At 45.6% G+C, this 27,961-nt stretch overlaps 1 protein-coding gene across 14 annotated transcripts in view; it reads left to right on the top strand.

Annotated features, from left to right (window-relative positions):
- Positions 1 to 27,275, top strand: part of mast2 (microtubule associated serine/threonine kinase 2) — a 159,939-nt gene extending 132,664 nt beyond the window's left edge. For 10 of the 14 annotated variants that reach the window (XM_030432461.1, XM_030432465.1, XM_030432463.1 and 7 more), the window contains 23 exons: positions 2,658 to 2,733; positions 3,476 to 3,685; positions 10,533 to 10,634; positions 12,970 to 13,102; positions 13,200 to 13,267; positions 13,391 to 13,494; positions 13,642 to 13,850; positions 13,941 to 14,079; positions 14,210 to 14,342; positions 14,458 to 14,623; positions 16,304 to 16,405; positions 16,637 to 16,759; positions 16,854 to 16,963; positions 17,116 to 17,270; positions 17,505 to 17,647; positions 17,891 to 18,064; positions 18,304 to 18,552; positions 18,776 to 19,002; positions 19,275 to 19,397; positions 19,536 to 19,672; positions 19,804 to 19,994; positions 20,225 to 20,778; positions 21,056 to 27,275. In XM_030432461.1, the coding sequence (XP_030288321.1) occupies positions 2,658 to 2,733; positions 3,476 to 3,685; positions 10,533 to 10,634; positions 12,970 to 13,102; positions 13,200 to 13,267; positions 13,391 to 13,494; positions 13,642 to 13,850; positions 13,941 to 14,079; positions 14,210 to 14,342; positions 14,458 to 14,623; positions 16,304 to 16,405; positions 16,637 to 16,759; positions 16,854 to 16,963; positions 17,116 to 17,270; positions 17,505 to 17,647; positions 17,891 to 18,064; positions 18,304 to 18,552; positions 18,776 to 19,002; positions 19,275 to 19,397; positions 19,536 to 19,672; positions 19,804 to 19,994; positions 20,225 to 20,778; positions 21,056 to 22,630 (5,203 nt within the window). In that variant the 3' untranslated portion in view covers positions 22,631 to 27,275. The remainder of the gene's footprint in view (positions 1 to 2,657; positions 2,734 to 3,475; positions 3,686 to 10,532; positions 10,635 to 12,969; positions 13,103 to 13,199; positions 13,268 to 13,390; positions 13,495 to 13,641; positions 13,851 to 13,940; positions 14,080 to 14,209; positions 14,343 to 14,457; positions 14,624 to 16,303; positions 16,406 to 16,636; positions 16,760 to 16,853; positions 16,964 to 17,115; positions 17,271 to 17,504; positions 17,648 to 17,890; positions 18,065 to 18,303; positions 18,553 to 18,775; positions 19,003 to 19,274; positions 19,398 to 19,535; positions 19,673 to 19,803; positions 19,995 to 20,224; positions 20,779 to 21,055) is intronic. The other 4 variants (XM_030432473.1, XM_030432462.1, XM_030432467.1 and 1 more) reach the window with 1 other exon arrangement.
- Positions 27,276 to 27,961: the final 686 nt, after the last annotated feature.

The following is a 27,961-nucleotide window of genomic DNA, read 5'->3' as shown; positions in this document are numbered from 1 at the left end:
CGACTCTCTTTAGGAATTTTTAAAAATATTTTATGATATTTTTTGTATTTAGTTTTATTTTATTATAGTATTTCTTGAAATTATTTTATATTTAGATTATATTTTCTATTATCTATCGGCCATATTAATGTGATTTTAGGTTCCTTATTTAATCTGTATGCAGTGTTTTTCAGCTGTTTCTGGAGGAAGGTGCCTGTATTTCACATCATATTATACAGGGCTATACATCAATATCAATATAACGTTATCAATATTATTAGACATTATATGGTCCTGAATTGTCGAGTTATCATTATATCATAAAATGTCATGTGTGTCGTCTTTTCCTGGTTTTAAAAGCTGCATTACTGTAAATTATCACATTTGCTGAATTTACCAGACTGCTCTACTTGTTCAAAAATCTTACTGTTTCATATTTAATCCATTAAATACCAATAATTATCCCTACAGTTAGAATATCATTATCAAAGTATTGGCTAATTAGCTTTAATTTTGGGACGTGTCCTCCAGCCTTTAGTTTTAGACCGTTCTTACTTAGAACTTTGCTGAATGAGTCCACGAGGACCACAACAACCAGATCTGGAGGAACCAGAGTTGTGGGTCAGAACATCACTGCAGCTTTACAGTAATTCATTATAATGCTGTTTGTCACATAGTTTACCTTTATCGAAAATGTGCCGCTGCTCAGGATGTCAGTAATATTTTAACCCTTCTAATAAATATTTTGATGGATCAGAAATAAGATTCTCACACACTGCGGATCAGTTTTGATTGAACTGTGTTCACGATGTTTTGGTCCCACATCGGGGGAGAAGATCTGAAGGAAAAGAGTAAAGTTGTCTTCAGTTTGTGAGCAATTTGGTTCCACAAAATAAGATATAAATGATGCATGTTGTTGAGAGAAAAGCCCTCCAGCCGTAGTGTCCTTTGTTTTAGTCATTCTCTAAACACGTATGTCAGAATCCTGTAAAACAAGACAGTTAATATTAAGAAGTCGTGTTTCCTTAAAATGCTGATAACAAGCCGACGTCAGAAGATTGGAAATTAAAATAAACATTTTGGGACGAGATTATTTATCAACATGCAGATTATTTGTTCCGAAAACATCTGCAGTATTTAGACGGGGATGTTTACCGTCATAAATGGAGTCAATGAATAATACAGCAGGCTAACAAAGCCTAAAATTGTTTTGAATGATATTTCTTCCCATGACGTGCACACACACACACACACACACACACACACACACACACACACACACACACTGCCTGTCACCTGTCGTCTTCCCCTCACTCTCCTGAAAGTGAGACATAGAAAAGGTCAAGGATACTGCTGCTGTCGCTATTTTGTCTTATTGTACAGAGAGGTTGGAGGTGGGGGGTGGTGTGTGATGGAATAAAAAAGAGATGAGTCCCAGGAGGAGGGAAATGGAGAGAAGATGGAGTCCACTGAGTGAACGACAGACGGATTGATATTCTGTTGGAGCCGTTGTGGACTGAAGGAGACGTCACTGTCAGACTGTCAGCTCGTGAAAAACCCCCCGAGAGCTGACGGACACTCGGAGCAGCGAGGCAGCTTCACTTTATTACTGACACACACGTACAGTCAGGTGGTCCGCGGGTCTCCAGAGGCGTTACCTTTGTGCTGCTCTCTGTGTGTGCAGCCATGTGAGTCCAGAGGTTGTCATGGTCCTCGGTTTACACTGCTGAGGACACACATATGATGAAGACCCCGAGGTCCCGTTAGTGTGCGTGACCACCATCCTGCTTTTATTCCCTCTGTGCTCCGGTGACCTGACCAGTCCTGTCTGTCACATCCAGTCTGCTCGCTTGTGTCTCTGCAGCTCAGAAACAGGCAGCACCCTCCTCCTCCTCTAACAGAGTAAAGTCCAGATCAGTCCTGCGTTTTTAGATCTCAGAGCTTCTCTTAAGCTCAGTGTGTGGTCAGGTTTCTCTCTGTTCTGCTGCTCGTGTGAAGTTTTTATCGAGTCACAGAGAGTCGTCTTGTTTTTCAGAAAGATAAATCTTTTGATATTTGAAAGAAAATCCTTGAAAAACTGAAAGTGGCATTTAAAATCGTGTGCCGAGAAAGTTCTGGCTTCTGTCTTTGTTTGGATATAAAGCCTCAATCTTTGATAACAAATCAAAAATGTTGCTTTATCCAGATGGTTGGAAGAACATGTCTGAGATTTATCTTTCAGAAAGAAGCTTCGTTCTGAGGCTGAGCTGTGAGTCATGTTTCAAAACATTGTAATGTCTTGATAACTTCTCAAAACGACACTTCATCATTAAATATGTTCACGTTTAAAACATCTGGATGTAAAAACATGAGACTCATGTTGGAGTGTTATAGGACACATTAGTCATCAGGTACAATATGTAAATGTTCATATTTTGATTTCTACAGCAGTAATTCTCAATATATACAATAATAACTGATGCTATCGCGGCTATGCTAACCTCCAGCTGCCTCCTCTGCTACAGCTGTTTGTTCCTCTAGTTTTAATGATATATGCAACATGGAGGTTGAAGCATCTGTTTCCACTGATGGATTAAATTACATCAGACTCATTTATCTCTGTGCAACAAATGGTTATAACTAACACGTTTGCATCATGAAGCGCTCACTCATCTGTTTTTCTGTCTGTTTGGTTTCAGTCCCGGGCGCTCGCCGATCTCCTTCGACCACGAGATCGTGATGATGAACCATGTGTACAAGGAGAGGTTCCCCAAGGTTTGTACTGCACATTCACACTTCCTGTTGTTTTCCTTAATCTGTTAATCTGTTCTTGTTACTTCATGTGTTTTTAACATTTTAGGCTGAAATCCACATTTTGAATAGTAAGCATTTCAGGTGTTTACATCCAACCACAAGAAAGATTAAGACACATTTCCAACTCCAGTTGAAATCGAACTAGCTGGAGGGAAGCTGGTGTCTTAAAGGAACAGTTCACATAAAATATTAAAGTCCTCCTCTCTTCCTCCTGGTGATATAAAGTCATGTGAACAGAACAGTTCTGGAGCTTCTCAGTAAAACAGAGTTGTAGCGTTCTGCTAAACAACTGCAGCAGCTGAGACATCATTTAAAAACAGAGAAACAACCAAAGAAATATCAGACTGACTTGGATTACTCTCGATGAGATGTATTTAAAAAGAGTTACTTCACTTCTCTTTCCATCTGCAAAGATTAGATTTTTGGGTGAACTGTCCCTTTAACACATCCTGCAGTGTAACACTCTCAACTGTCCAGTTATTATAAGAGTTTGTTTTTATCTGACCTGATGGTAAAATCTGTGTCAGAGAGTCTTTTTCTAACATTTAGTTATTCTGTGTGAGCTCATTTATCCTGATATATGACTTTATCTGTGCACCTGCAGTTTTCGGTCTCCATGTGTTTTCCTCTTCTATGACTCATCCTCGTCTCCCCCCTCTAACTACCTCCCCCTCCTCCTCCCCTCCTCTCCCCTCCCCCTCAGGCGACGGCTCAAATGGAGGAGCGCCTGGCTGAGCTGCTCTCCTCCTCGGCCCCGGAGAAGGTTTGCCCGCTGGCCGACGGGGTCCTGAGCTTCATCCACCATCAGCTGATAGAGCTGTCCAGAGACTGCCTGGAGAAAAGCAGGGAGGGCCTCATCACCTCCCGCTACTTCTACGAGCTCCAGGAGAACCTGGAGAAGCTGCTGCAAGATGTAAGTGGACCCACAGATTATTCACTGTCCTGCAACAAGCAACCTATAGAAGGAAAACATCTCTCAGAAGCAGATTTATCAGATTCTCAAACACTTTCATATCTGTAGGATCGGACTCCTCAGTGTCTGTCAACGAAATAAAGTACAAGAGATTTAAGCTTCTTATGAAAGCACAGTATATTTGAAATAAAAAACAATGTTTGTATTAGTTTTATATAAATTTAATTTATATTTTTAAGATATTTAACAGCTGCTTGGCATCATGTAGCACCTTTATACTGCTGAGGTGCTTTAATGTGTAAAAACAACATGTAAAAGAAAATACTCAAGGAAGAGAAAGCAGACATTAGATTAGATTAATGTTAGGTTTAAAGAAAATAGGTTTAAAAAGCTCCAAGACCTCTTATGAACAGGGCTGCAACTTGATACTATTTTTATTAGATTAATAAGTCAATACTTTTATCTATTAATCAGTTTGGACTACAAGAAATCAGTGTTGATCACTGAAGTAGAGGACAAATAAAAACTGGAAATATTCCCATTTTAGAACCTAAAATCAGACAACTTTGACTATTTCTTTTCATTCAAATCGATTAATAAATCATAGAACGTTATTTTAATTGTTGACAGCTAATTGATTAGTCATTGCAGCTCTACTGATGATGGCAATATTAAAATATTTGTCAATTTCTTGATTTAGATCGATGACCAACAGTAAGTCCACATTATCAGACACAAAGACGTAAATTAAGACTTCAGACTCGTATGAATCAGCACCATTTTGCGTCATCGCCGTCCAGTCGCGTGACTAATTTCCACATCTGTCATAGTCAGAGCATTGCATTATGGGACTTGTAAAAGGTGTCTGTGTTCTGGATACTTTGGATTTTATACAGAGAACAATAGCACGGGACATTTCATGTGTTCAGGAGCAAATAAAGAGCCCGAGGTCGACAGTCCAGACTTTATTCTACCACAATTTCCTGATTATTTCCTAAAACATTAAATGTGTAAATGGAATTCATCAGCAGGTTCCTGGAAAAGGATTATGCAAATGATTAATTACATGAAAAAATTGAGTCAATTGTTAAAATTCCAATTAATTCTCTCCAATTAACAAACCACATAACCTGCTCTTGTCGGTGTAAGGTAGGTCGGCACAAATATCTGCCTCACAGCTTCACTTCGCACCAAACTCCACAGAAAACTCTAATGATTTTACAACGATTTCCTCTAATGACGAGTCATAATGTCCGTCCTGATGAGAGTCTGCCCACTCTGGGCTTCCATGAAGACATCATGACTGCGGCACCTTCCCGGTCATGCTCAGTTAACCGTGGAACAACTCACAGCGTGACGCGCTCCCTCGTTCACTCATCATGGTCAGAACCGTCAACGCTGTGTGATGTCATACGAAGGCACAAAGACGGCGGTCCGGTTCCAGACGCATAAAACTCCATAAAACACATTCCTTCACACACACTTTGTGTTTATTACCAACAAACAACTCTGGTTTTTGCTCATCACAGCGTCGGATCGTGTCGGACGGTTTTCGTGTCTTTCTGCACCGCGAACATAGAATTATATTTACATGTGTGTGGCGGTGGTGACATCTCTATTAGCTCAGTTTTGTGGTGCCTGGGGGGCGACATTATGGCTCCCACCGGCCTCTTATTGACCTTCTGTTCTACTGGGACACACACACACACACACACACAAACTATCTCTCAATCACAGACACACACACACATATATGCAGGCGAGCACACACACACACACACACACACACACACGTCCTCCCCGATTTTAATTTCACACTCCAGCAGTCACCGGGGGCTGACAGATGACTCTCCCAGACGAGCAGGAGGGGTGAAGGAGGTGCAGTCGGAGGCTTTTGGGATGGGCGGGGATTCGTGGGGATTCCTCAGTTTCTGATTGGCCGGCGGGCTCACAGAGGGGAGGTGGATGCATGAATCCTTGTTCGAATGCTTTTGGAGGGTGTGAGGAACCGGACCTGAGCACATCTGGAGACGCTTTAGATGCCGAAGCTGCAATGCGGGCTCGGTGATGACATCACCAATTAGGCGCCGTTAGGCTGTTGTTTTTTGGCGAGCGGCCAAGCGCGGCAGCAGGTTGGAGCAGAGCTACAGAGGAGAGCGGAGGATGAGGCCGTGAGCAGGTGGACGGAGGTGTCAGCTCAGCCTTCGCGCCTGTATGGACATTCCTCGTTTTTGGGGGTTTTTTTGGTGGAAACATGTCTCGCGTATCGTGGCAGAGGAGGCTGGAGGAGGAGGAGGTGCTGGAGGAGGTGCTGAGGAGGAGCGAGTGGAAGGTGTTCACTCACAGATGGGAGGAGGAGGAGGAGGAGGAAGAGGAGGACGCGGAGTTTACAGTTGAGTCGATTTCGGTTTGATTCAGTAAAGCTTTATTGGCATGCTGATGATGACGGAGACGATGAGCCTCGTAGCTTCTGATGCCGATAAAGAAATCGTTAAACTCTGAAGTCTAACTCTGAGACGACTTTCAGCTCAGGTTCTGCTTCAGGTGGTTTTCTTGTTTACTGCTTTTATTGTGTAGTAACTTCCTGTCACACTCACACAGAAAGACCTCGATTCCTAATTGTTTCTCCTCGTTATGATTTACTGGAAACTAAACCATCAGTGCTGGTTGTCGCCTGTCTTGTAAGACGTGTCGCCACTTCTGAAAATATTCAAAGAACATAATTGGACACGTTGCAGAGATCGTTGACAGATTCATTAATTATTCAATCTTGTTGTAATCAGTCGACTGCTGTGGGTGTTTTTCTGTAGGTTGTTAATAATTCAGAGGTTTTAATGAGTCATCAGGTCATTTTTACTGCTGTGATTTACTGTATTTTAATAGACTTCCTTCAGATCAGTTGATTAAGTAGAACAGGAACAATCTGCTTCTGAGAACAGAATGTTGTCTTCACTGCTGAGTCCCACATTTAACTCTGAGGACTGTCAGAGGTCCAGATGTTTAAGTCGTCAGCTCAGTTTGCAGGAGATGCCTTCAGGATCGAGACGATGATCTATAATGCATGCAATTATATGCAAGGTTTGTCCAGTTTAAAGGGTCAGTTCGCCCAAAATATAAAAAGAAAAACAATGACTTGCTCACTTTCCACTCGTGGTACTGAACCACGAAGACACGGTTAGTTTGGTTTCTTCTAAATACTGTATCACAATATATATTTCATATGATTTATAGAAAGATCTTTTTTAGTCTATTACATTTTTGGGCTATTTCAGTTCATAACAGACTTTAAAAATGCAGGTAGTTCAGGAGGAACAACCAGACACTTGAAGGAATAGCTCTCTGTACCTCTGTGTAGGAAAGTTCTTTCATGTTCACCAACCAAAGTTTAATTCCCAAGTTTTTAAACATGAGTCTTCTTCCCCAATTCAGTGGAAGTGCGCACGATTTCTTCTGATGTTTTTAAATCATTTGAAAATGACAACAGAAGCTTTTCTTTACAGAAACAACGTCCTTGATTTTGGGTGAACTGACCCTTTAACTGTATTTCTATAAAGAAAAGCATAATAGCGTGTTTCTTTGGTTTTTGTTGAGCCTTGAAGTTTCTCTGTTACTCTTAAATATTAATGTAACAGGTTTCACACCATCCTGACCTCCATCAGTATCTGTGTTTTGTGTCCTGTTATATTTCAGTTTCCATCCGTCCACTTCTTCCTGTCTTCACATGCCTCTTTGTCCTCCTTTGCTTTTCCATTTCTTCATGCATCCATCCGTTCTTCCTCTCCTCGTGTCATGACCCCATTACAGAGCTCGCAGGAGGCCGACTCACCTCTCCTCCTTCTGTCCTCCTCGGCTCCTGCTATCGCCTTTTATCTCTCCTCCACCTTTACCCCCGTCTCCTCCGTCCCTCTGTGTTTCTCCGCTGCCCGTCCTCTCCTCCGCTCCCTCATCCATCCATGTCAGGGGGCCTTAGTGACCTCCTTGGCGGTCGCCATGGCAACCTGCATCCAGACCATCTTCTGCTGGAAACCCCTGGGAGACCCTGTTAGACCCCCGTAGGTCACCTGAGGGCAGAGAGGAGGGCGGAGTGCTAACTCAGCTCTGGTGATCCATCGTTGGCTCCGAGCCTTCAGCTTGTTTATCAGACTCTGATACAGCCGCAAACAACTGGCTTTAATTGGCTCTCAGCTCGACTCAGGTGGACGCCTCACCTGCTCTGAGAGAGTGATGAGCGCTCCCTAATAAGGCGACACAACAGGTGACGTCACCTCCGTCTCATTCATGTGTAACACTGCAAATGAACACGTGTCGCTGAATCTCCTGCAGTGAAGTGAACGTTCACATGGCCGAGATAAATCAAGGGTACAAATACTTTCACCTTTGAGCAGCTGTCACTAAACATAACACTCAGCGCTGACCAACCAATGAGACAACTGCTTCCTGTCGAGTCTTTCAGAATAAAATACAGATTCTGACAAAGAGAAAACCAACATTAGCCGCCTGCTCTCTGAAACTCTCATCATCAAACCCTCACGTCCTGTGTGAAAGTCATGTTTAACCTTTATTTATTCATTAATCTGTCGCCCGTCTTTACATGATGTAATAATAGTAATTATTATTAACCTCTGAGGTTAATCTTAACCTGTTTATTCTAAGACTCTATTTCTAAATGGAGCAAAACGCTGTTTGTGATACGACATGTGATCGCTGCAGTTTAAAAAATACAAATCTGAATTATTTCTTCTTCTTCTTCTTCTTCTTCTTCTTCTTCTTTTTCTTCTCCTTCTTCTTCTTAATAATAATACGTTTATTTGAAAACAGGGACAGTGCACATTAATAACATTGATTTAAATGTGCCAGAATTAACCAAGAGGCTATTTTTCATCTGTAGTCCCTAGACAGATGTTAAAGTCACCCTAAAAACAGAACAGAACTTCTTCTCCTCTATCTCCTCCTCTACCTCCTTCTTCTTCTTCTTCTTCTTCTTCTTCTTCTTCTTCTTCTTCTTCTCCTTCTTCTTCTTCTTCTTCTTCTTTGTCCTCTTCTTCCATTTCAGGTGTAGACACTACAGTTAAGATGCTGGATCATAAACACAATATCAATATTTGACATTTTCACTGCAGTTTTCAGTTTAGCTATAATTTAACATCTCTGACTCAAATGTAGAAAAATGCAGCCAGTCCAACATTTACAAACCAGAACCAAATAATGCATTTAAGTGAGGCATACTGAATATTAAATAAAGTCATTTGTATTTCAAGTTATTATTAATATTTACACAGCCTCTCCTCAATGACAAATCCATTCTTATATAAAAGTTTATCCTTCATTTACAGATTTCCTCGTCTAAACAACACAAGTAAAGCTTTCTCTGATAAAATATTTAAACTACAATATACATCCACTTGGTACAGAATAAAATGTACACATTATATCATAAAGTATAAACATAAATATAAGATTAGAAGGGAGAACTAAATTAATCCCAAAGGAAATTCTTTTTACGACAGTAACATAAAAATAAAACAGCTGAAACTTCTAATAAAAGCTGTGAAATGAGTAAACATTGACTCCACTGCCGAACAGAATAACATTTAAAAGAAAATAACATTCAGGAAAATAATCCACGATACAACTAAGATAGAGACTGTCGTGTGTACGATGTTATTGAGAGGTTAATAAAAGGTGATATTGCACATTATACAGGCAGGTGAAGCACATTTCCTTCACTCTGACCCACCAGGGAATCTCTTTCACATTAGACATGCAGAGTGTACATACAGTCTGTCACACACACACACACACACACACACACACACACACTCACTCTCTGACTGGTTAATTAGCCGCTGCACAGCGGGAGTCCGTCCCTCTGCTGTCCATTACTCACCGTTCACTGGCCTGTAGTCGCCTCACACACACTCAGTCTCCTTCACACTTACATATACACACTCTTATACATATTTAGCGTGCACGTACAGTACACACACACACACACACATACACACACACACCATGGCTTCATTACAGTTATAAATAATTCAGGAGGGGGTCAGGGCCCGCGGGCCTCGTGCTTCTGTCAGCACGGCCCTGTTAGACTAACAGAGCTGTCCAGGCTTTGTTTATGAAGCAGCGCCTCCTCCTCCTCCTCTGTTAGCCCGTCTGACACATACATACAGTACATACATTATTAATACATACATACATACAGCCTGCATTCATAAATATACACACGAGACCCTACACACACACACACACACACATATTACCCCCCAACAATGAGACATGTTTTACTGTGGGTGGTTTGTAATTGTTACAGCCTCCGTTTTGCACACACACACACACACACACTTCCCTTCCAGCCCATTTCTTTCCGGGGATCAGTGTTTGCTCCTGAGCGTGAGCAGTCAGTTACAGTGGATTGCTGGGTAAATTGCTCTGTCTCCACACTGACAGATATTTCACGGTGGATATGAGGGAGCGCGGCGGAGGTCGTTCTGATTTAGATTACCTCTCAGGTGTCACTGCAGGAAACGACTCCGCCGTCCGTTTGTCCTCAAACTGCCCGTTCCACTTTGTTTGTGAAGGACAAACACATCGAGACACGTTCCCTGCACACACTCAAGGTCAAAGAAGATTTCACAATGAAACATGATTGAAAATATAATCAAAGATAATGAAGAGAAGTTATTATGAGGGATCTGTCGTCTCCCAGAAAGAAGCAGTTCATTAAAACCACATTTATGATTTGCATGTCGAGTGACAATCTTCTCTCTCTCAAGAACATTTATTGAATATGAAGCTAAAGTTTTCTCTCATGCTAAGCTAACCTTTTCCTCTGTGTGTCCAGGCTCACGAGCGCTCGGAGAGTGTGGAGGTTACCTTCGTCACGCAACTCGTCAAGAAGCTGATGATCATCATCGCCCGGCCAGCGCGTCTGCTGGAGTGTCTGGTGAGAGAAACACAGACGACTGTTGTCTTACATTGTTGTAACAGCAGCAGACTCATGTGACATTAAGTGTGTGAAACGACGGGCCAGCTTGAGTTTCTTGAAGACGTTTTCCTCAGTGCTCACAGACTGGTGGGGAGTCCCTGGAAATGAAACCTCTGCGGGGTCGTTATCACCTGCAGAGTCATTAACTTCTCATGTGGGTCATTAACCGCCCCGTTAGAAGGGAAGAAGCGTTTTGGATGACAGTCGAAACATCTTCCAGGATCCACCGCGTGTCCAGTCGCCTTGTTTTAACACTTCGATACTCGTGTGACAAGCTGAGTGTAGTCTGATGAACGTGAAACGATAACCCTAAGTCTGAAAAATGAGATAGAAGTGAGCCGAGCCGACTTCTGTAGCTTCTCCTCGTCTCTGCTGCAGGACACTCCACCTGAATTGTCATCAGGTTGCATTATGGGTAATGTAGGAGGCAGATTTTGACAAGGATGAAGAATGCGTGTTGTAAAATAATAACTCTGTTAAGTTCTGCTTCATCGCTTTAAAACAGTTTTAAAATCGATGTTGCCGGAGAGACAACTTCTACATCTGTGTTTGTATTTAAAGATCTCCATCAGAAACACATGGATGAGCCTGAAGTCTTTCTGCGGTCTCGAATATTAAAATACAACACAGACAAGCTACAAGAGGACAAAACAACATGCCGATCAGTCTTGCGTGTGTGTCGGCGTGTTTTCATCATGTGTCCGATTGATTCATTCTAGAAAATCGTTGTGTTTTCCTGAGATGTTTTAATCAGCCTCGTCCTGGTTGGTTACACTGTGAAGTCTTTGCATTTTAATCACACGCTGCGCCGTGCTGTAAATTAGAGTCTGTTTGAAAGATGGCTGTGAAAAATATGAGCGGTATTAACTGGAATAGCTTTTTCATATTGTACCGCTCAGCTCCATGCGTGGTTAATAAACAATTTAGAGCTTCCTGCTCCCCGGTGTGAGATGATTCAGCGGCGGCAATTCATTTATGGACTTCCTCTGAGGATTTTAAATCAGCCTAATGTACACACACACACACACACACACACACACATTAACTCCCCTCAGCTTGTAGGTTTACACATGAATTGCAGTTCGGGTGCCATTTGGTGCTCAAACCAATGAATCCAACCTTGTGTAGCCAAGAAATGAGACGAGAAGCGAGACAGAGAAGAGAGGAGACGAGAAAAGATAAGGATAGAGTGGAAAAAGCAAGTGTAGGAGACAGAGGGGTAATTGGAGGAGGAGGGAGGAGGAGGAGGAGGAGGAGGAGGGAGGAGGAGGAGGAGGAGGAGGAGGAGGAGGAGGAGGAGGGAGGAGGAGGAGGAGGAGGGAGGAGGAGGGAGGAGGGGAAGACTCACAACTGTGGTTTTGACTAATCACATGCAGCTGAGGCTGTGGCAGCGTACAGGATGGGTTTTTATAAATGGGAGCATAGAGATACAGAGGGGGCAGGGAGTGTGTGTTTACATGCGTACTGTATGTGTGTGTGTGTGTGTGTGTGTGTGTGTGTGTGTGTGTGTGTGATGAAGAAGTGTGGTGTCATTGTCAGAGGACACTGAAGTTAAATCAGAGAGTGCAAAAACAAAAAACCTCCTTCGTCCCCTCAGATGGTCGTCCGTCCAGTCGTCTCCCTTCACTCTGTCAAGAGTTTATCGTCCAATCAGAAGCTGTTTTATTGTTGGACTCTGCAGGTTTATTCATCACAACACTGAATCTCAAAGAGCTCCTGACAAAAAACCTTCAAGGCTGAACTTGCACTGGGATGAAACCAGCACTCAATAAGTGTTTTTATCCTCCTTACTGTTGAAACGGCGCTCACTCAGTCCTGCTGCTGCATGTCAGACGGATTCAGTGTGATAAGGAACAGAAAATCATTCGTAATCAGGTCTATTCTTCAATTTAAATCTGGTTAAATACAAATGTAGCTGTGCTTTCGATCAGCTGGTGACTGGAAGTTATCACAACTCATAAACAAAATGAATGATGTGCAGTCGTTCACAGCTCGAAGGGTGAAGGGACGAATGTTTAAGATAATTATGTTACTCTAATAATCTATCAGAATTAAATACTTACAGGATTAAAACAGTCAAGATCATCTGCAGACGGGATTCTGCTCATTTGCAAAGAAGGAAGTTGAAGTGATTGTATTTTCACATGGACGCAAACGAGTCGAACTGACATTCAAACAGTAACAACTGATTAAATCTGCCATTCGAGACTTTAACGCAGTTTTTATAATATTAATGTTTTATTAACGTCTTGTATCTGTGCCTCCTTCCTCTCCTGTGTCTCGCTCCCTGCAGGAGTTTGATCCTGAGGAGTTTTATCATTTGTTGGAAGCAGCAGAGGGCCATGCCAAGGAGGGTCAGGGCATCAAGTGCGACATCCCCCGATACATCATCAGCCAGCTGGGCCTCACCAGGGACCCCCTGGAGGGTAACACCACCTCAGAATCAACATCTAGATTTATTGTGACTGTCACGTCTTTTTCCCTCCACGTCTCCTGTTCTGACTGACTCTGGTGTCTCTGTAGAAATGGCCCAGCTGAGCAGCTATGACAGCGGGAACCCAGAAACACCAGAGACTGACGACTCAGTGGATGTGAGTACACAACCATCAGATCAGAACTGTCCATCTGCAACACATGAAATGATACTCAGTGCACACAGAAATGATTGTTTCCATCTCTGTATTGATCTTAAACGTGCTCTCTGTGTGTTTCAGAGTCAGGTAACGACCGTCCCAGCAGCTCCACCGCAGACTAAAACCAAAGCACCCCGAGAGGAAGACTTTGAGAACATCAAGCTCATCAGCAACGGAGCCTACGGGTGAAAGAGATTTAGATTTACATCTTTGATATTCTGATAAAAATACAAAACTGCTGCATGAAACGACAACACAACAGCTGTGTTGAATTCATGTTTCGGCTGATTGTATCGATGCATGTTCTGACTGAAATCCGTCTTCCTGTGTAGCGCCGTGTTTCTGGTGCGTCACAAGGAGACCCGGCAGCGTTTCGCCATGAAGAAGATCAACAAGCAGAACCTGATCCTGAGGAACCAGATCCAACAGGCCTTCGTGGAGCGAGACATCCTCACGTTCGCCGAGAACCCGTTTGTCGTCTCCATGTTCTGCTCTTTTGAGACCAGGAGACACCTCTGCATGGTGATGGAGTACGTGGAGGGTAAGATCGTCATCATCACATCATCGTAACGTTTATGATTATCAGTGGCAGTAGATTTATTGTGTTTAATATCGTTACTCTCTTCTGCAGGCGGAGACTGCGCCACGCTGCTGAAGAACATCGGAGCTTTGCCGGTCGATATGGCTCGAATGTACTTTGCAGAGACCGTCCTCGCATTAGAGTATCTTCACAACTACGGCATCGTACACAGAGACCTCAAACCTGACAAGTAAGAAACACACACTCAGGTTACTTTCACTGCATACACGTATTGAATATCTACCGTTTATATAAATATAGTTATAAGCTGAATGGTGTAACCAGATTGGAGCTCAAACCTCTGATATTCTCTGCTGCAGTCTTCTCATCACCTCCATGGGACACATCAAGCTGACGGACTTCGGTCTCTCAAAGATCGGTTTGATGAGTTTGACCACAAACTTGTACGAAGGACACATCGAGAAAGACACCAGAGAGTTCCTCGACAAACAGGTACCAGCTCGCGTCTTCACCTTCCACCACGTTTCTTCTCTTTTTGTATTTTTTTTCCAGTTTTTATGCAATAAAATGCGCCGAGCTAATGTCCTGCTTGTTGCTGCCTCTTCAGGTGTGCGGCACCCCGGAGTACATCGCCCCGGAGGTGATCCTGCGTCAGGGCTACGGGAAGCCGGTGGACTGGTGGGCGATGGGAGTCATCCTGTACGAGTTCCTGGTGGGCTGCGCTCCCTTCTTCGGAGACACACCAGAGGAGCTGTTTGGTCAGGTCATCAGTGGTGAGTAGCGCTGCTGAAGCTTCACAACAGCTCTGCTTCACTTACCAGCATCATCGTAGAGTAACACAAGTAGACACCAGAATGTGTAACAGCAAAGATTTAAAGAGAACTCAGTGGAATGAAAGTCTAGAAACTTCAAAACAAAAGAAGTTCTTATATATTAGATGTATGAATCATCCAGTTTCTTATAATCTCATTCTGCTGGGTATAAAATGCTCCAGGAAAGCGAATTGTCCGTAACTGAATGATAGAAATACATAACCGGTAATCTAGCATGTTAACAGTTAGCTTGCCAAACAGGGGAGACTGCGATGAGCCCAAATTAATTTTGCTTCACTACATTCTCTGTCAAAAAACTCTTTTAATGAGCTGCCGATTCCCTTCACTCTGTCAGAGTTTATTGTCCAATCAGAAGCTGTTTTATTGTTGGACTCTGCAGGTTTATTCATCACAACACTGAATCTCAAAGAGCTCCTGACAAAAACCTTCAAAACTGAACTTGCACTGGGATGAAACCAGCACTCGATTAGTGTTTTTATCCTCCTTACTGTTGAAACGGAATCATTCCTGATTCCTGAAGTGCAGTCGAGCATCTGAATATTATTCTAATCAAATAGCCATAAAAAGTAAAATGACTCGAGGGGTCACAAGTCGAAACCGTTGATGTAAACTTCTGATTAAATAAAGGAGAATAGACCTAAACTGCTCCTCTCTTTATAAGTGTGTTACACTAACATACAGCAGGCTGGAGTTAACACAGGAAGCAGTTCTTCAATGTGATGGATTTTTCTACAGCAGTTATAAATTATCCAGACAGACGCGGTGGACAAATTAAAACAAGACTCAGAGCGAGTCGTCACTGTAAGCAGAATACAAACGTGTTGTTGTGCAGGACAAAGAGTGGAGAGCAGAGTGTTAACGTATTCTTTAACGTTGATCAAACACTTAGAAATGGAAGTCGTGCAGTTCCTGTGTTGTTCCAGTTTGTCTGTATTCATTGAGAATGTTTAATATCGGAGCCCGAGGCCTTCAACATGAGAGAGATGGAGATGTTACTCTAAAGAAAAAAAATCAATTATGATTTCTCTCCTGCGATCTTCTCCTCTGAATTCTCTTTGATGAAAGGGCGAGTCAATGATCGTAAACCTGTATTGATCCCTGCGAGTCTCTTTTACGACCGTCTCAGTCCGTCTCTTCATATCGATGCACCGAGCGCATAAAGAGCCGAGCGCCTCGAATGTGTTCCGTGTTTTTATCTGTCTGCAGGACGTTTGTAGAGCAGCAGCTCGTCGTGCAGGAAAAATAAACAGAAACAAGTAAAAACCGCCTGCAGTGAGATTAATTTACCCTGAGAAACAACACATCAGTGAGAAGGTGCAAACAAACATATCGATTACTGGTGACTGAACACAAACCTGAAGGAAAATTCTGATTTAGTACAACTTGGATCTTATTTCTGAAGTTGTAACACGACTCAAGTGAATTACAGAGATGTGGGAACAATCAGGCAGGTTGTAAACAAACACAGACTGTCAGAGCGATGACACAAAAACTCACCAGGCAAAACTTTGGTGGAGCAAAGACACACACCAACCTTCACATCACATTCAAAACAAGAGGAATTAAGATGTGTGTGTGGACAGTAAAGATAGTAAAGACGTGTGTTTTACTCTGTGTTAGATGAGATCATCTGGCCGGAGGAGGAAGAAGCTCTGCCGCAGGACGCTCAGGACCTCATCACCAAACTGCTGAGACAAAATCCTCTGGAGAGACTGGGCACAGGTAACACACACACACACACACACACACACACACACACACACACACACACACAGTCAGGATGTGTTCTGATCTTTCAAAATGAATTTTGAGGTGTTTTTGCCCCAAAGCTGTTCAGATCTGATCCTGTAGCTGCTGATGTATTTTCTCATCTCTGACACTCTGTTCCTTCACTTTGGTCCCCGCTGTTCTCCACCCTCTCCGTCTCCTCCGTCGCCCCCTTCATCTCCACAGGAAGTGCCTTTGAGGTGAAGCAGCACTCGTTCTTCACAGAGCTGGACTGGAACAGCCTGCTGAGGCAGAAAGCCGAGTTCATTCCCCAGCTGGAGTCTGAGGACGACACCAGCTACTTTGACAGTAAGTCGTCTGACCGCTTCATCCAAACATCTCCACCTTCTCTCTGAGTCGCACAACATAATCACTCTCTCTCTCTCATCTCATGTCATCTCAGCTCGATCTGATCGGTACCACCACGTGGACTCAGAAGAAGAGGACGACACCAACGACGATGAACACGTGGAGATTCGACAGTTCTCCTCCTGCTCGCCTCGATTCAGCAAGGTACCCACAAACCAGAACACACAAGTTCAGATCCACGTGACAGTTTACTGTTTGCTTGGAGACTTGAATCTTTGGAGAGACGCGTCCACCTTGAGCTTTTGCTGTAATGTTGCATTAAATTGTTGCACCACGTGTGATTTGTTGTTGTGCAGGTGTACAGCAGTATGGAGCGTCTGTCTCTGCACGAGGAGAAGAGGACTCCTCCACCCACCAAACGCAGCCTCAGTGAGGAGGGAGGAGATCGACTCGACAGCCTGAGCGGACTCAAGTCCAGAGATCGATCGTGGCTGGTGGGATCTCCAGAGATGTGAGTTCTTCACCTCCATACAAACCTGCATCTCTGTTTACTCTTAGATTAATATTTTATGTCAGTACTGGCTTTTATAACATGGACACTCGGTAAAGAAACAGCGGATGCTGTGTTTAATTTATCCTCTCTTTATCCTCTCTCAGAATAATCAGAATTTAGTATTTTTCAGTTTTCTACGTGTGATCTCGTCTTTGGTTTTACTTGTTGGTTCACTGTGTTTTTCCTCCACAGCCTGCGGAAGCGTCTGTCTGTCTCAGAGTCGTCGCACACAGAGAGCGACTCCAGCCCTCCGCTGACGGTCCGGAGACGCTGCTGTTCAGCCATCATTGAGATGCCACGCTTCGCCATCTCCTCAGAGGAAGAGGGAGGTCAAGGTAAAAACACAGGACGGATATTCTGATGGCCTGCAGTCACTCCACCTCCATGTTGGCCCAGAAATAAAATAAAGTTGTTGAGACTGTTTCAGTGACGATGGATGTGACTAATGTCTAATATCTGACATTAAACATTTTTAAAGATGTCTAGTTGGAGAAAAGTAGGGAACACTAATTAGTTACCAGTTAATTCTAAGACTTCTGTTGTTGTTGTTGTTGTTGTTGTTGGTCTCTCCGGCGCAGCTGGAAGTCGTAAGAGCCCCAGCCTGTTGGGTCCGAGCGCAGTGAGGGGCCCGCGGAGCGAGGAGCTGCCCCTCGCCATCCCAGAGCTCCCAGTGGAGAGAGAGCTGAAGCTGGATGAGTCTCCCACCACACCGAGCTCCACCTCCAGCCAGCTGAGCAAGGCCACGCTCACACGTCAGTAACAAACACGCCGCAGAGTCCCAGAGATCATAGAGCCACACAAGACTTTAAAATCAGTTAAACAAACCTGTTGTGTTGGAGGACTGAATGAGTCCCTAATATTTTTCTGAGATACTTTCCTGTTATTATTTATTTGAAACTTCTTGTAGGATTTGTAGATTCTGTGCAGACATTTGCATGGTTTAAAACAAAATACCAGAAATCTGAGCTTCTTCTCTCACCTCGTCCTGCAGCGGGCAGCTCAGGTGACGTGAGTGACCGCGGTACCAGAGGTAACGGCAGTAACGGCGGAGCTGCGAAAGGCGTATCCGACAGCGACTCTCCGTCCACTCCGAGAGCCATCAGCGACCTGGCGGCTCGCAGGGCTCGCCATCGGCTGCTGTCTGGAGACGACAAACACACGACTACACAAAGCTCCAGACCGCTCAACAAGGTCATCAAGTCGGCCTCGGCCACCACGCTGTCGCTGATGATCCCTGCAGGTCAGTGTGTTCGAAACTGGAATGATTGAAGTTCTGTGTTTTGTGGATGAATCTGATGATGAGATGTCATTTTCTTTTAGACATTAAGTTGATTTCACTCCAGAAAGTCGAGAAGTATAACTGACAAATAAAACAGACAACAAACAGCAACTGAATGTGTTCCTGGCCTGACGAGAACAAAATCTGATTTTATATAAAACATCCGTTATCTGTCTGTTCCTAGACCACCACGGAGCCTCTCCATTGGCCAGCCCCATGTCGCCCCACTCACTGTCATCCAACCCGTCCTCAAGGGACTCGTCCCCGAGCAGAGACCTCTCTCCGGCTGTGAGCAGCACCAAACCCGCCATCGTGATCCACCGAGCGGGAAAGAAGTACGGCTTCACCCTGAGAGCCATCAGAGTTTACATGGGAGACTCTGACATCTACACCGTCCACCACATGGTCTGGGTGAGTCCACGACACGCTGATGAGGACAGACGTACAGATGGAGACGTGTGACGTGTTAGTTCAGCATCACTGTTTGGTGGGTCGTGCCTGTGTAGTTACAGCAGAACGGTTCTTGTTGTTGACAGGAGATGGCAGTAAACAACAGCAGAACGAGCTCAGCCTGGTGTTAAATACACCTACATCCTTCTTCTTTGTCTTTCCGTCCCTCTGTTCGTTGTTTTCTTTTAACCTTTCGTTCTTTCGTCTCACCATCTCTCTCTGCTCACCCTCAGCACGTGGAGGACGGCGGTCCAGCTCATGATGCCGGGCTGAGGGAGGGAGACCTGATCACCCACGTCAACGGAGAGCCGGTCCACGGTCTGGTTCACACAGAGGTGGTGGAGCTCATCCTGAAGGTTTGTAAATCACTTCTTGATGTGCAGCACTGATGAACAGACGCAGCGTTCAGCAGATAGTTTAAACGAATAAAACCAGTAACAGAAATATCTCAGTGAGCTGAAGCTGAAGTAAGAGCTCTATTCTTGTTTCCTCAGAGCGGCCCCAAAGTCTCCATATCTGCAACCCCGTTTGAAAACACATCCATCAAGGTCGGCCCGGCCCGGAAGACGAGCCACAAATCCAAGATGGCGAGACGCAACAAGAAGACCAAGACCAAGGAGGGACAGGACAGGTAGGACAGACGCTCCTGTGTTACAAACACTGTGTGTGTGTGTGTGTGTTGTGTGTGTGTGTGTGTGTGTCTGTGTGTGTGTCTGTGTGTGTGGACTCATGGAGTGTGTGTCCTCCTGTGTTTGTCTCCAGCAGTAAGAAGAGGACGTCTCTGTTCAGGAAGATCACCAAGCAGGCGTCTCTCCTCCACACCAGCCGCAGTCTGTCCTCTCTGAACCGCTCTCTCTCCTCGGGGGAGAGTGGCCCCGGCTCGCCAACGCACAACCTGTCGCCACGGAGCCCGACGCAGGGCTACAGGTCCACTCCAGACTCCGCCCACTCAGGTGAGAGACACGTATATGTATGTGTGTATGACATGTATGCACCGTTGGCAGTGGTCGATGTTTATCTGTTGTTGTTGATGCTCGAAACATCACCACCATGTTTCCCAGTTTGTCAGAGTATCCGAGTGCTGAATAATTAATGTGAAGAAGGTTTATTAAAGTTTATATTGTCAGTGTGTAGAATATATTAACCAAATATATTATTATTATTCTTCCTCTCTGCCCGTCAGTCGGTGGGAACTCGTCTCAGAGCAGCTCTCCCAGCTCCAGCGTCCCAAACTCCCCGGCGAGCTCCGGCCACATCCGGCCCAGCTCGCTGCACGGCCTCGCCCCGAAGCTCCAGCGCCAGTACCGCTCGCCCCGACGCAAGTCTGCCGGGAACATCCCCCTCTCCCCCCTGGCCCGCACACCCTCACCCACCCCTCAGAGCAGCTCGCCGCAGCGCTCGCCCTCCCCGCTGCCCAGCCACGCTCTGGGACAGTCTGCAGTGGGTCAGTCGTTCCCTGTGAAGCTCCACTCGTCGCCTCCCCTGGTGAGGCAGATCTCCAGGCCCAAGAGTGCCGAGCCTCCACGGTCTCCACTCCTCAAGAGGGTGCAGTCAGCTGAGAAGCTGGCCTCCTCCCTGTCAAACTCCCCCTCGTCTCCCTCCGGGGTGGCAGCAGCGGGGGAGAAGAAGATGGCGGTGGGAGCGGCTGTAGGGAGCCGCAAACACAGTCTGGACATCTCACACTCAGAGTTTAAGAAGGAGATTCTGCAGAGAGAGCCGAGCCTGCAGAGTCTTCAGGTACGAGTTAATCACACACTTCTCACTCACTAAATATAAGAAATAAAGTAAAGACGAGTCAAATCATCTGCCGAGCACCAGATTAGTTTACTTGATAAGAGATCTTGAAATGAGCTCATTCAGCCTATTGTAAAAAGCAAAGTGTTTGAAATAAGTAAAAAAATACACTTCATGTGAGCAAATCTTGATTTAATTACTGACTGTGTGTATTGCTGGACTTCTGTGTTGGTTCGTATCGTATCAAACGTATCCTGTCTTCTTCCTCACTGACCTTCAGGAGTCAGCCAGCGAGGGTCTGCTGTCCTCAGCGGGACGCGGCGTGGAGAAAGGCAGCCTGCAGAAACACTCCTCCTCATCCAGGAAGCTGGGGCGGCAGGAAGGGGACCTCAGCTCCGTGTCCGGCTCGCTGGGTCTCGCCCCCGGGAAGAGCAAGCTGAAGGACAAACTGTCCGCCATCCGGCAGGACAGAGCCGAGCGGAGGGAGTCACTGCAGAAACAAGACGCCATCCACGAGGTCGATTCATCAGAGGACGAGACGGACGAGGGCTCAGAGGACAGCCAGGATGGACGCAGGGGGACGACCTTCACCCCTCCTCCCCTGCTGAGGCCCACCACTGTGAGGACCGGACCCGGAGGCACGCTGCCGTCCCTCTGCCTCTCCCCCTGCACCCCTCACGCCACGTTCTCCCACACAGGGCCCTCGCAGGTGGGCAGGCCCACTCCCTCACACAGCCTCCCCTCCGTCTCAGAGACCAAGCCTGGTCAGAGCACCTCGTCTCCGGGAGTGAAAGACGCAAAGTTGTCCTCATCCACCGAAGACGGTGCGAGACAAGAGAGGAAGGTTCTGGGGCCGAGTGGTGCCAAGAAACCCACTCAGGTTCCCCTCCCCTTCTCCACCCCAGGCAGTGCATTCATCTCAGTCAGCAAGGACACTTTCCTCAAACCCGCTCCTCCACTGGACTCAAAGAGTCCGCGGGGGAAGACGGCTCCATCAGAGCCCAGGGCAGAGGACCAAACCCTGGACAGCCCAAGAACCACAGTCCCCTGTACCTCCATCACCACTGACACTACAGACTCCAGAACCACCACCAGTACCACAGACTCCAGAACCACCACTAGTACCACAGACTCCAGTACCACTACGAGCACCACAGACTCCAGAACCACCACCAGTACCACAGACTGTCAGACCCCTGACAGCCAGGAGCCCCGCGCCTCCTGCTCCTCTCCAGGCATCCCCAAGGAGAAGAAGGAGGCTGACAACCGGAGACTGTGTCTTGCTGCTGCTGCTGCAAGTCTGAGCGCGTCGTCCTCCTCGCCCTCCTCCAGCTCCACCTCCCCGGTTCCACCCACAGAGAGCAGCATGGACAGAGTAGTGTCCCAGCTTGCAACAGTAGCCAAGAGTGTTCTGGGCCCAGTGAAGCTGAGCACGGCGTTGGACAAGAGCCAGAAGGATCAGAAACCATCCAGAGGTGGCACCCCAGACGTCCCACCACTGACTGACCCCCCTTCAGTTCCCCCTAAACAGCTCCCAGCCCTTCAGTCGCCACCCAGACAGAAACCAGAGCGAGTTGCTTCACCGACCGCTGCTCAGAGGTCGACCAAATCCTCCACCCAGAAAGACTGCGCTGCCCCGGCGCCGTCAGAACGCCCCACATCAGTGTCTGCAGGCAGGGAGAGCGCCACCACGTCTGCGCCTGCACAGCGGCCGGGTTCAACCGCTCAGCCTGCCCTCGACACAACCCCCAGCTCCTCTGCAGCATCTGAGCCACAACGCAAGACGACGACTGCCGGCGCCAGCGCCGCGTCCGCCTCCTCACAGCAAGACAAAGCAACCAGCAAGAAGACGTAGCAGCAAAGAACCAGAACAAAATGTACAGTCACGCCGCTCAGTGCTGGCTCGAGGTTTTAACACTCACACAAACTGCATGTCTGGACGAAAACACATTAGTTACTTCGCACTAATCAGTTTGACTTTCAGAGAAAAAGGAAGGTGTAGAGGGAGACAGAGCCGACAGATGTGGTCGTCCTAGTTCCATTCCAGCTGTTCTGTGCTCTTAACGTTCCTGTGAGTTATTTTGGTGTCCTGACTCTTTTGGTTCCTGCTTTCAGACTAAATGCCACAAAGAGTTGGCGTTCTTTCTCTTTCTGCAAAAAATGTACAGGGGCGGAAATAAAGAGCTCAGCGGTCCATGAACTGGCTCATGATGCCGCCTCGTTAGTTTTCACCTGGCGAGCCTGACACACGTTCCTCAAACGGATCAGAACGAGCCCCGCTGAACACACTCCTCTCCTAACAACAGCTACTCAGCCGTGACTGCAGGAAGATTATATCTCAGCAGTAAAGTGCAGCGTATGTTTAGCAATCTGTGTAAACGCGTTACCGTCTTTTTAATACGACTAAATCTGCACCGTCAATGTACACTCAGCACGCAGATAACCGGGCCAAATTAAATTCTCCTCTCGCTGTCGTCCCCGGTGATCTGATACTGCAGCTCTGTGGAAGGGAGAAGTTTTCCCTGAGCGCAGGCTGCAGGTTCGGTTCAGCAGTTTGAAGAGATTCACGGGGAAGTCGGTGCAGGATTAGATTAGTGTTCGTGCTGATTTAACACATCTGTACTCAGAGGCGGTACTCCTCACTGAGCAGCACGTTAAACAGCGTTTATAGCCCTTATAACAAACTCTATCTGTAGTCAGATGTTATTTAACTGTCTGGATTTAAGAAAACTTTCCCAGATCAGGCTTCTTTACTTTGCGGTAAACGTAATGTGATCACAAAACCATCAGCTCGCTCGCTGACGTGACTTTCGAGGCCGATCATCGACGACAAGTTTGTTGAAACGAGCTTGAAAAGATGCCGACTTGTTGCTCCTGCAGCAGCTCACCATCGTCTCAGCAGACTGACATTTAAATGTATTTCCAGAACGTCACTGTTGAGCTCTTAGCCTAGCATATTAGCATTAGCATGATGACACATTAGACTCTGATCTTGCTCTTCAGTTTAAACCACCTGTAACAGACACACTGGATGTTTAAACTCAGAACTTTACATTCAGTACGAGTGTGTCAGGTCCAAACACACTCACACACACCTTCTCCACTCTCATCCACACTGAGCACGCTCAGACTGAGTTCTGTTGGACCGCTGCCTCTTTGTTTCCAGCCCCAGTCGGCCTCTGACGGCCCGACGTTGTTTTATTTGGTATCTGGACCAACCTTTGCTGTGTTTAGTTCTTTGTTTTTGCCTCTAATCCTGTAAAGTTATCAGACTTTACTTTGTGTAAGTGTGTGTGAGAGAGGGAGAGCGTTAATTGTGCATGGTTATCTGTGTATATATATAAGAATATTTAAAGTTCTGTTGTGCATCTGTTTTATACCCGGAGTGTGTTTGCGTGTGTGTGTTTTAGGATCGTTCAGGACACCCTGCTACCTGTGTACGTGTCTGTGTCGGGCGTCAGGCTTTGCACAAAACTTTAATCTCATTTTGTCAAATGAAAAGGACAAAAAAATCAGTGACAGGCGAGCCGGAGGAGCCGGTGACGGCTCGGAGCGCGGAGCTCGGTTCTGCTGTTGTAAAAACGAAGATGCAGTTTGAATCATTTTGTTTTGTTTTCTGTTCCTTCAGTTTCTCCTGTGTCGTCCCGATCACACCTCTGATTTGAACTGTACATTTTAAAGCAAGAAACAGATTTCGTTTTGTTTTGTTTTTGGTTTGTTTCACGTTTGTATTCAGAATGGATCTAACTGAGTGACAGCGAGCCCGGCCCTGTGCGAGTCCACTCGTGTCGTCGTACATTTTGAACATTTTCAGCTCCTATGAGGGTTTTTTTTTTTTCTCCTCTCGTGAGTTTAAGGTGGACTAAACCTCCTGCAGTGTTTTTGTGTCTTTACTGGGCTTGTGTCACTGTCGGAGAGTTCGACTGCCTCGGTTTAAAGGACGCTGTTGAGCTGAGCGCGGCGACCTCTCTGTTATGTTTACATGTTCTTTTTCTTTCTGTGTTTGTTTGTCGGTGGAACTTGTTGCCTGTAGCAATCAAACCTCCTCTGACAGGCGAGGATAATTACCAACGTGTGGAGGTGACTGCTCATCAAATGTGGTGTGTTCGTTTCAGCTGTGACGATGATGAGGTCACCTGTGAGGATGATGAGGTCAGCTGTGACGATGATGAGGTCACCTGTGACGGTGCAGAAAGGAGGAAGATTCAGCGCACATATGTCGAAATCATCTCCGCTCTCGTCCCGTGGCGGCGCAGAAGTGTGTTAACAGGTGTGCGTCTGTGAAACACATCAGCGGTGCGTTGAGAGGAAGCAGCTCCCGTCGACCTCGGGATTTATCTGCAGTACGCTTTTTTTCGACCAATCAGACCGCTGGGAAGCTGATGAGTAATGAGTTTGCTTCTGTCTTCGGTGGCGTCAGACGGGAACGGAATAGTTTTGCGGATGGAGCGACTAGATTTGGAGGTCGTTCAAACACGCGACCCAAACGTCTCTCCTCGTAGGGACGTATCAACGCGGTGTCAAGACGGCACTTTAAGAAATCCATCTGCGGGTCTCGATAGCGAGCACGGACAGATTCATCAGCACCGATGTCAGAACCCAGACAGGTTCTGACATGCAGAGGTTCAGCAGTGAGCCTCATTCATCGGTTTAAAATCTTCAGATTTCTGCGTCTCCATCACAGTTTTCTAAAGGATCCTTTTCAGAAGTGTTTTCTCTTTTGTGCTCTCAAACCCCGATTAACTGATTAATTACAGGCGGGTTGATTCAATCCTGCAAACTGACTTTTTGCTCGACAGTTGTGACACTAAATCTTCCCCTCAGTCACAGTTCTGATCCACGTTACTGTCATTTTAATACACTTTGTCTGAATTGAATTTAAATCGTTGCGCAATCCGTCTGCTCTCAGCTGGACGTCCTGTTAGAGCTGACACACACACACACACACACACACACACGGATCAATACTTGTGCCATTTAATCTAATGGTGCCACCGTCTCCACTGACAGTAATCACACACACACACACACACACACACACACACACACGCACACCTTCTCCCGTGTGTAAAGATGATGGTCCGACCATCTGCTGGAGAGCGAAGCAAGTGTCAGTTTCCCTGGTGGAGTCATTAATCTCAAAGCCTGACCACACACACACACACACACACACACACACACACACACACACACACTCTCACACATACACACACACACACACACACACACACTCTCACACACACACACACACACACACACACACACAGGTCAGGCTGGCCAACACAAATACTCTCCAGCCTCCCTCCGGCTCCTCTGTTCCGTCCCAGTCCGGTCCGGTTCTGTCATCACACTCTGTTCTGAGTTTGTTCACCCTCCAGCATGTGTTTACCCATCATGCACCTCTGCTGCTCTGTGGCTGAGGCACACACACACACACACTATCCATTAAACCCCCTGAGAGACGAGGAGTCAGTTTCAAACTGTAAAATCAGGATTTGAGAGTAAAAAAGTGTTCGAACATTTTCAGAACTTGTTCCAATAAAAAACCTGCGTGTTGCTGCAGATTCAGTTTCTGTAATAAATCGCTGATATATAATAAATTAAGATGTTAAAGTCTTCATGTGTTCAATGTTGGAACACAAGAAAACGTCTGTTAACATGTTGACGTGACGTTTATCTGGAGCACATTTGTAGTTTGGACCATCTTTGTCTTTCCTCCTCGACCCAGATGTGTAGATTGTTTAACCTCCCACAGAAATGAACGAGATCACTTCAGTATGTGTGTTTGTTAATGAAGGCTAATTAACGACCCGCCCCCCCGATCGAGAGCTCCGACTTTATCCAAACGGTTCGAACAAACTTTGTCTCGATGAGTCGAATTAAAGTCAGAAACCTGAAAGTAACAAACGCATGAAGTTTTCTGCTGAAATCAGCTGAAAGAAACTTTGATTTCCAAATTTAAAATGAGTGAAATCTTTTTTTTTTTTTTTCTAAATCAGGATTAAAAGCTGAGAACCTGCTGATGATTCTGTCCCGGCCTGATGTCTGACATCAAACCTAACGATCCGTTGAAGCGTCAGTTTGTGGTTTTGTCCGTTTTGTCACTAACGAGCTTCTGTTGTTGCGTCCGAGCGGCACACAGACGATCCGGACCTGTGAACGGGTCGAAGCCTTATCACCACTCACACAAACACACGCTCGCCGTCACGTCACGTCCGTTCAGAACGCTTCTGTCCGAGGACGTCAAAAGGAAACGACTGGTGTGAACCGGACCTGTGCCGCGTGACCCGGCTGCGTGTTCTGTGTTTTTGTCTTTTAAGAGCGATGAAGAGGAGGAGGAAGGTTCGGCTGCGCACCGTAAAAGCTGGAGGAGGATGTTAAGAGAGAGAAATCAAACATTGCTAGAGTAAAACCAGTGCAATATCTTTTTATTTTTTATTGTGGTAAAAGCATGTTGTTGTCAATCTTACCTTACAACAATAATAAAGTTTTTTTATGTAGCTGCAGCGTGTCGGCGTCCTGATTGTGTTTTATGATGTTTGTTCTTCATCGTCACCTTTTATCTTCAGCGTGATGCTTTTTATTTATTAAGGAGAATAAAGAATCTGCAGCTGAACTCACACGAAGACGGAACATTAAAAAAGAACTGGACTCGACCCGAAACACTGCAGAAACTCCTGCATCACATCAGCTCAGGTTTTATTTACAGAACATGTTTATTCCAACGTGAGTCTTATTTTGAAAGCTTCAGTTTTAGCAGTGATATTAAAGTTTTCACAATATAAAGTCAGTCATTAATTATCTACATGATTACATGATGCTGCCAGACTTCTTATTTTACTACGTTCATCTCCAGTCAGCTGACAGAATACGTGTTATCAGGTGTGTTCATATGAAATACCTGTGTGATGTGATGAGACCTCAGTGATGATGGTATGCGTTAATAAGTCGTGACTGTGAGGCTGAAAGAAAAAGAAATACTTCCACCAGCTCACAGCAGCTGAAACAAAACAGAAAACAGTTTCAAACATCTCTTCTACTCATAATGTGAAAAATGCTGAATATCCGATACCGAAACATTTTCCAGACCGATAATCAGTCGAGTAATAATCATCTGTCAGAGCAACAGAATTATTCAAACCAGGCAAACGTCATTCTACCAAAGAAATAGTCCTAATTATCATCC

The sequence above is a fragment of the Sparus aurata genome, chromosome 11 (genome assembly GCF_900880675.1).
Source record: "Sparus aurata chromosome 11, fSpaAur1.1, whole genome shotgun sequence".
In the NCBI taxonomy this organism is placed as follows: Eukaryota; Metazoa; Chordata; class Actinopteri; order Spariformes; family Sparidae; genus Sparus; species Sparus aurata.
This window is presented reverse-complemented; position numbering and strand designations above follow the sequence as displayed.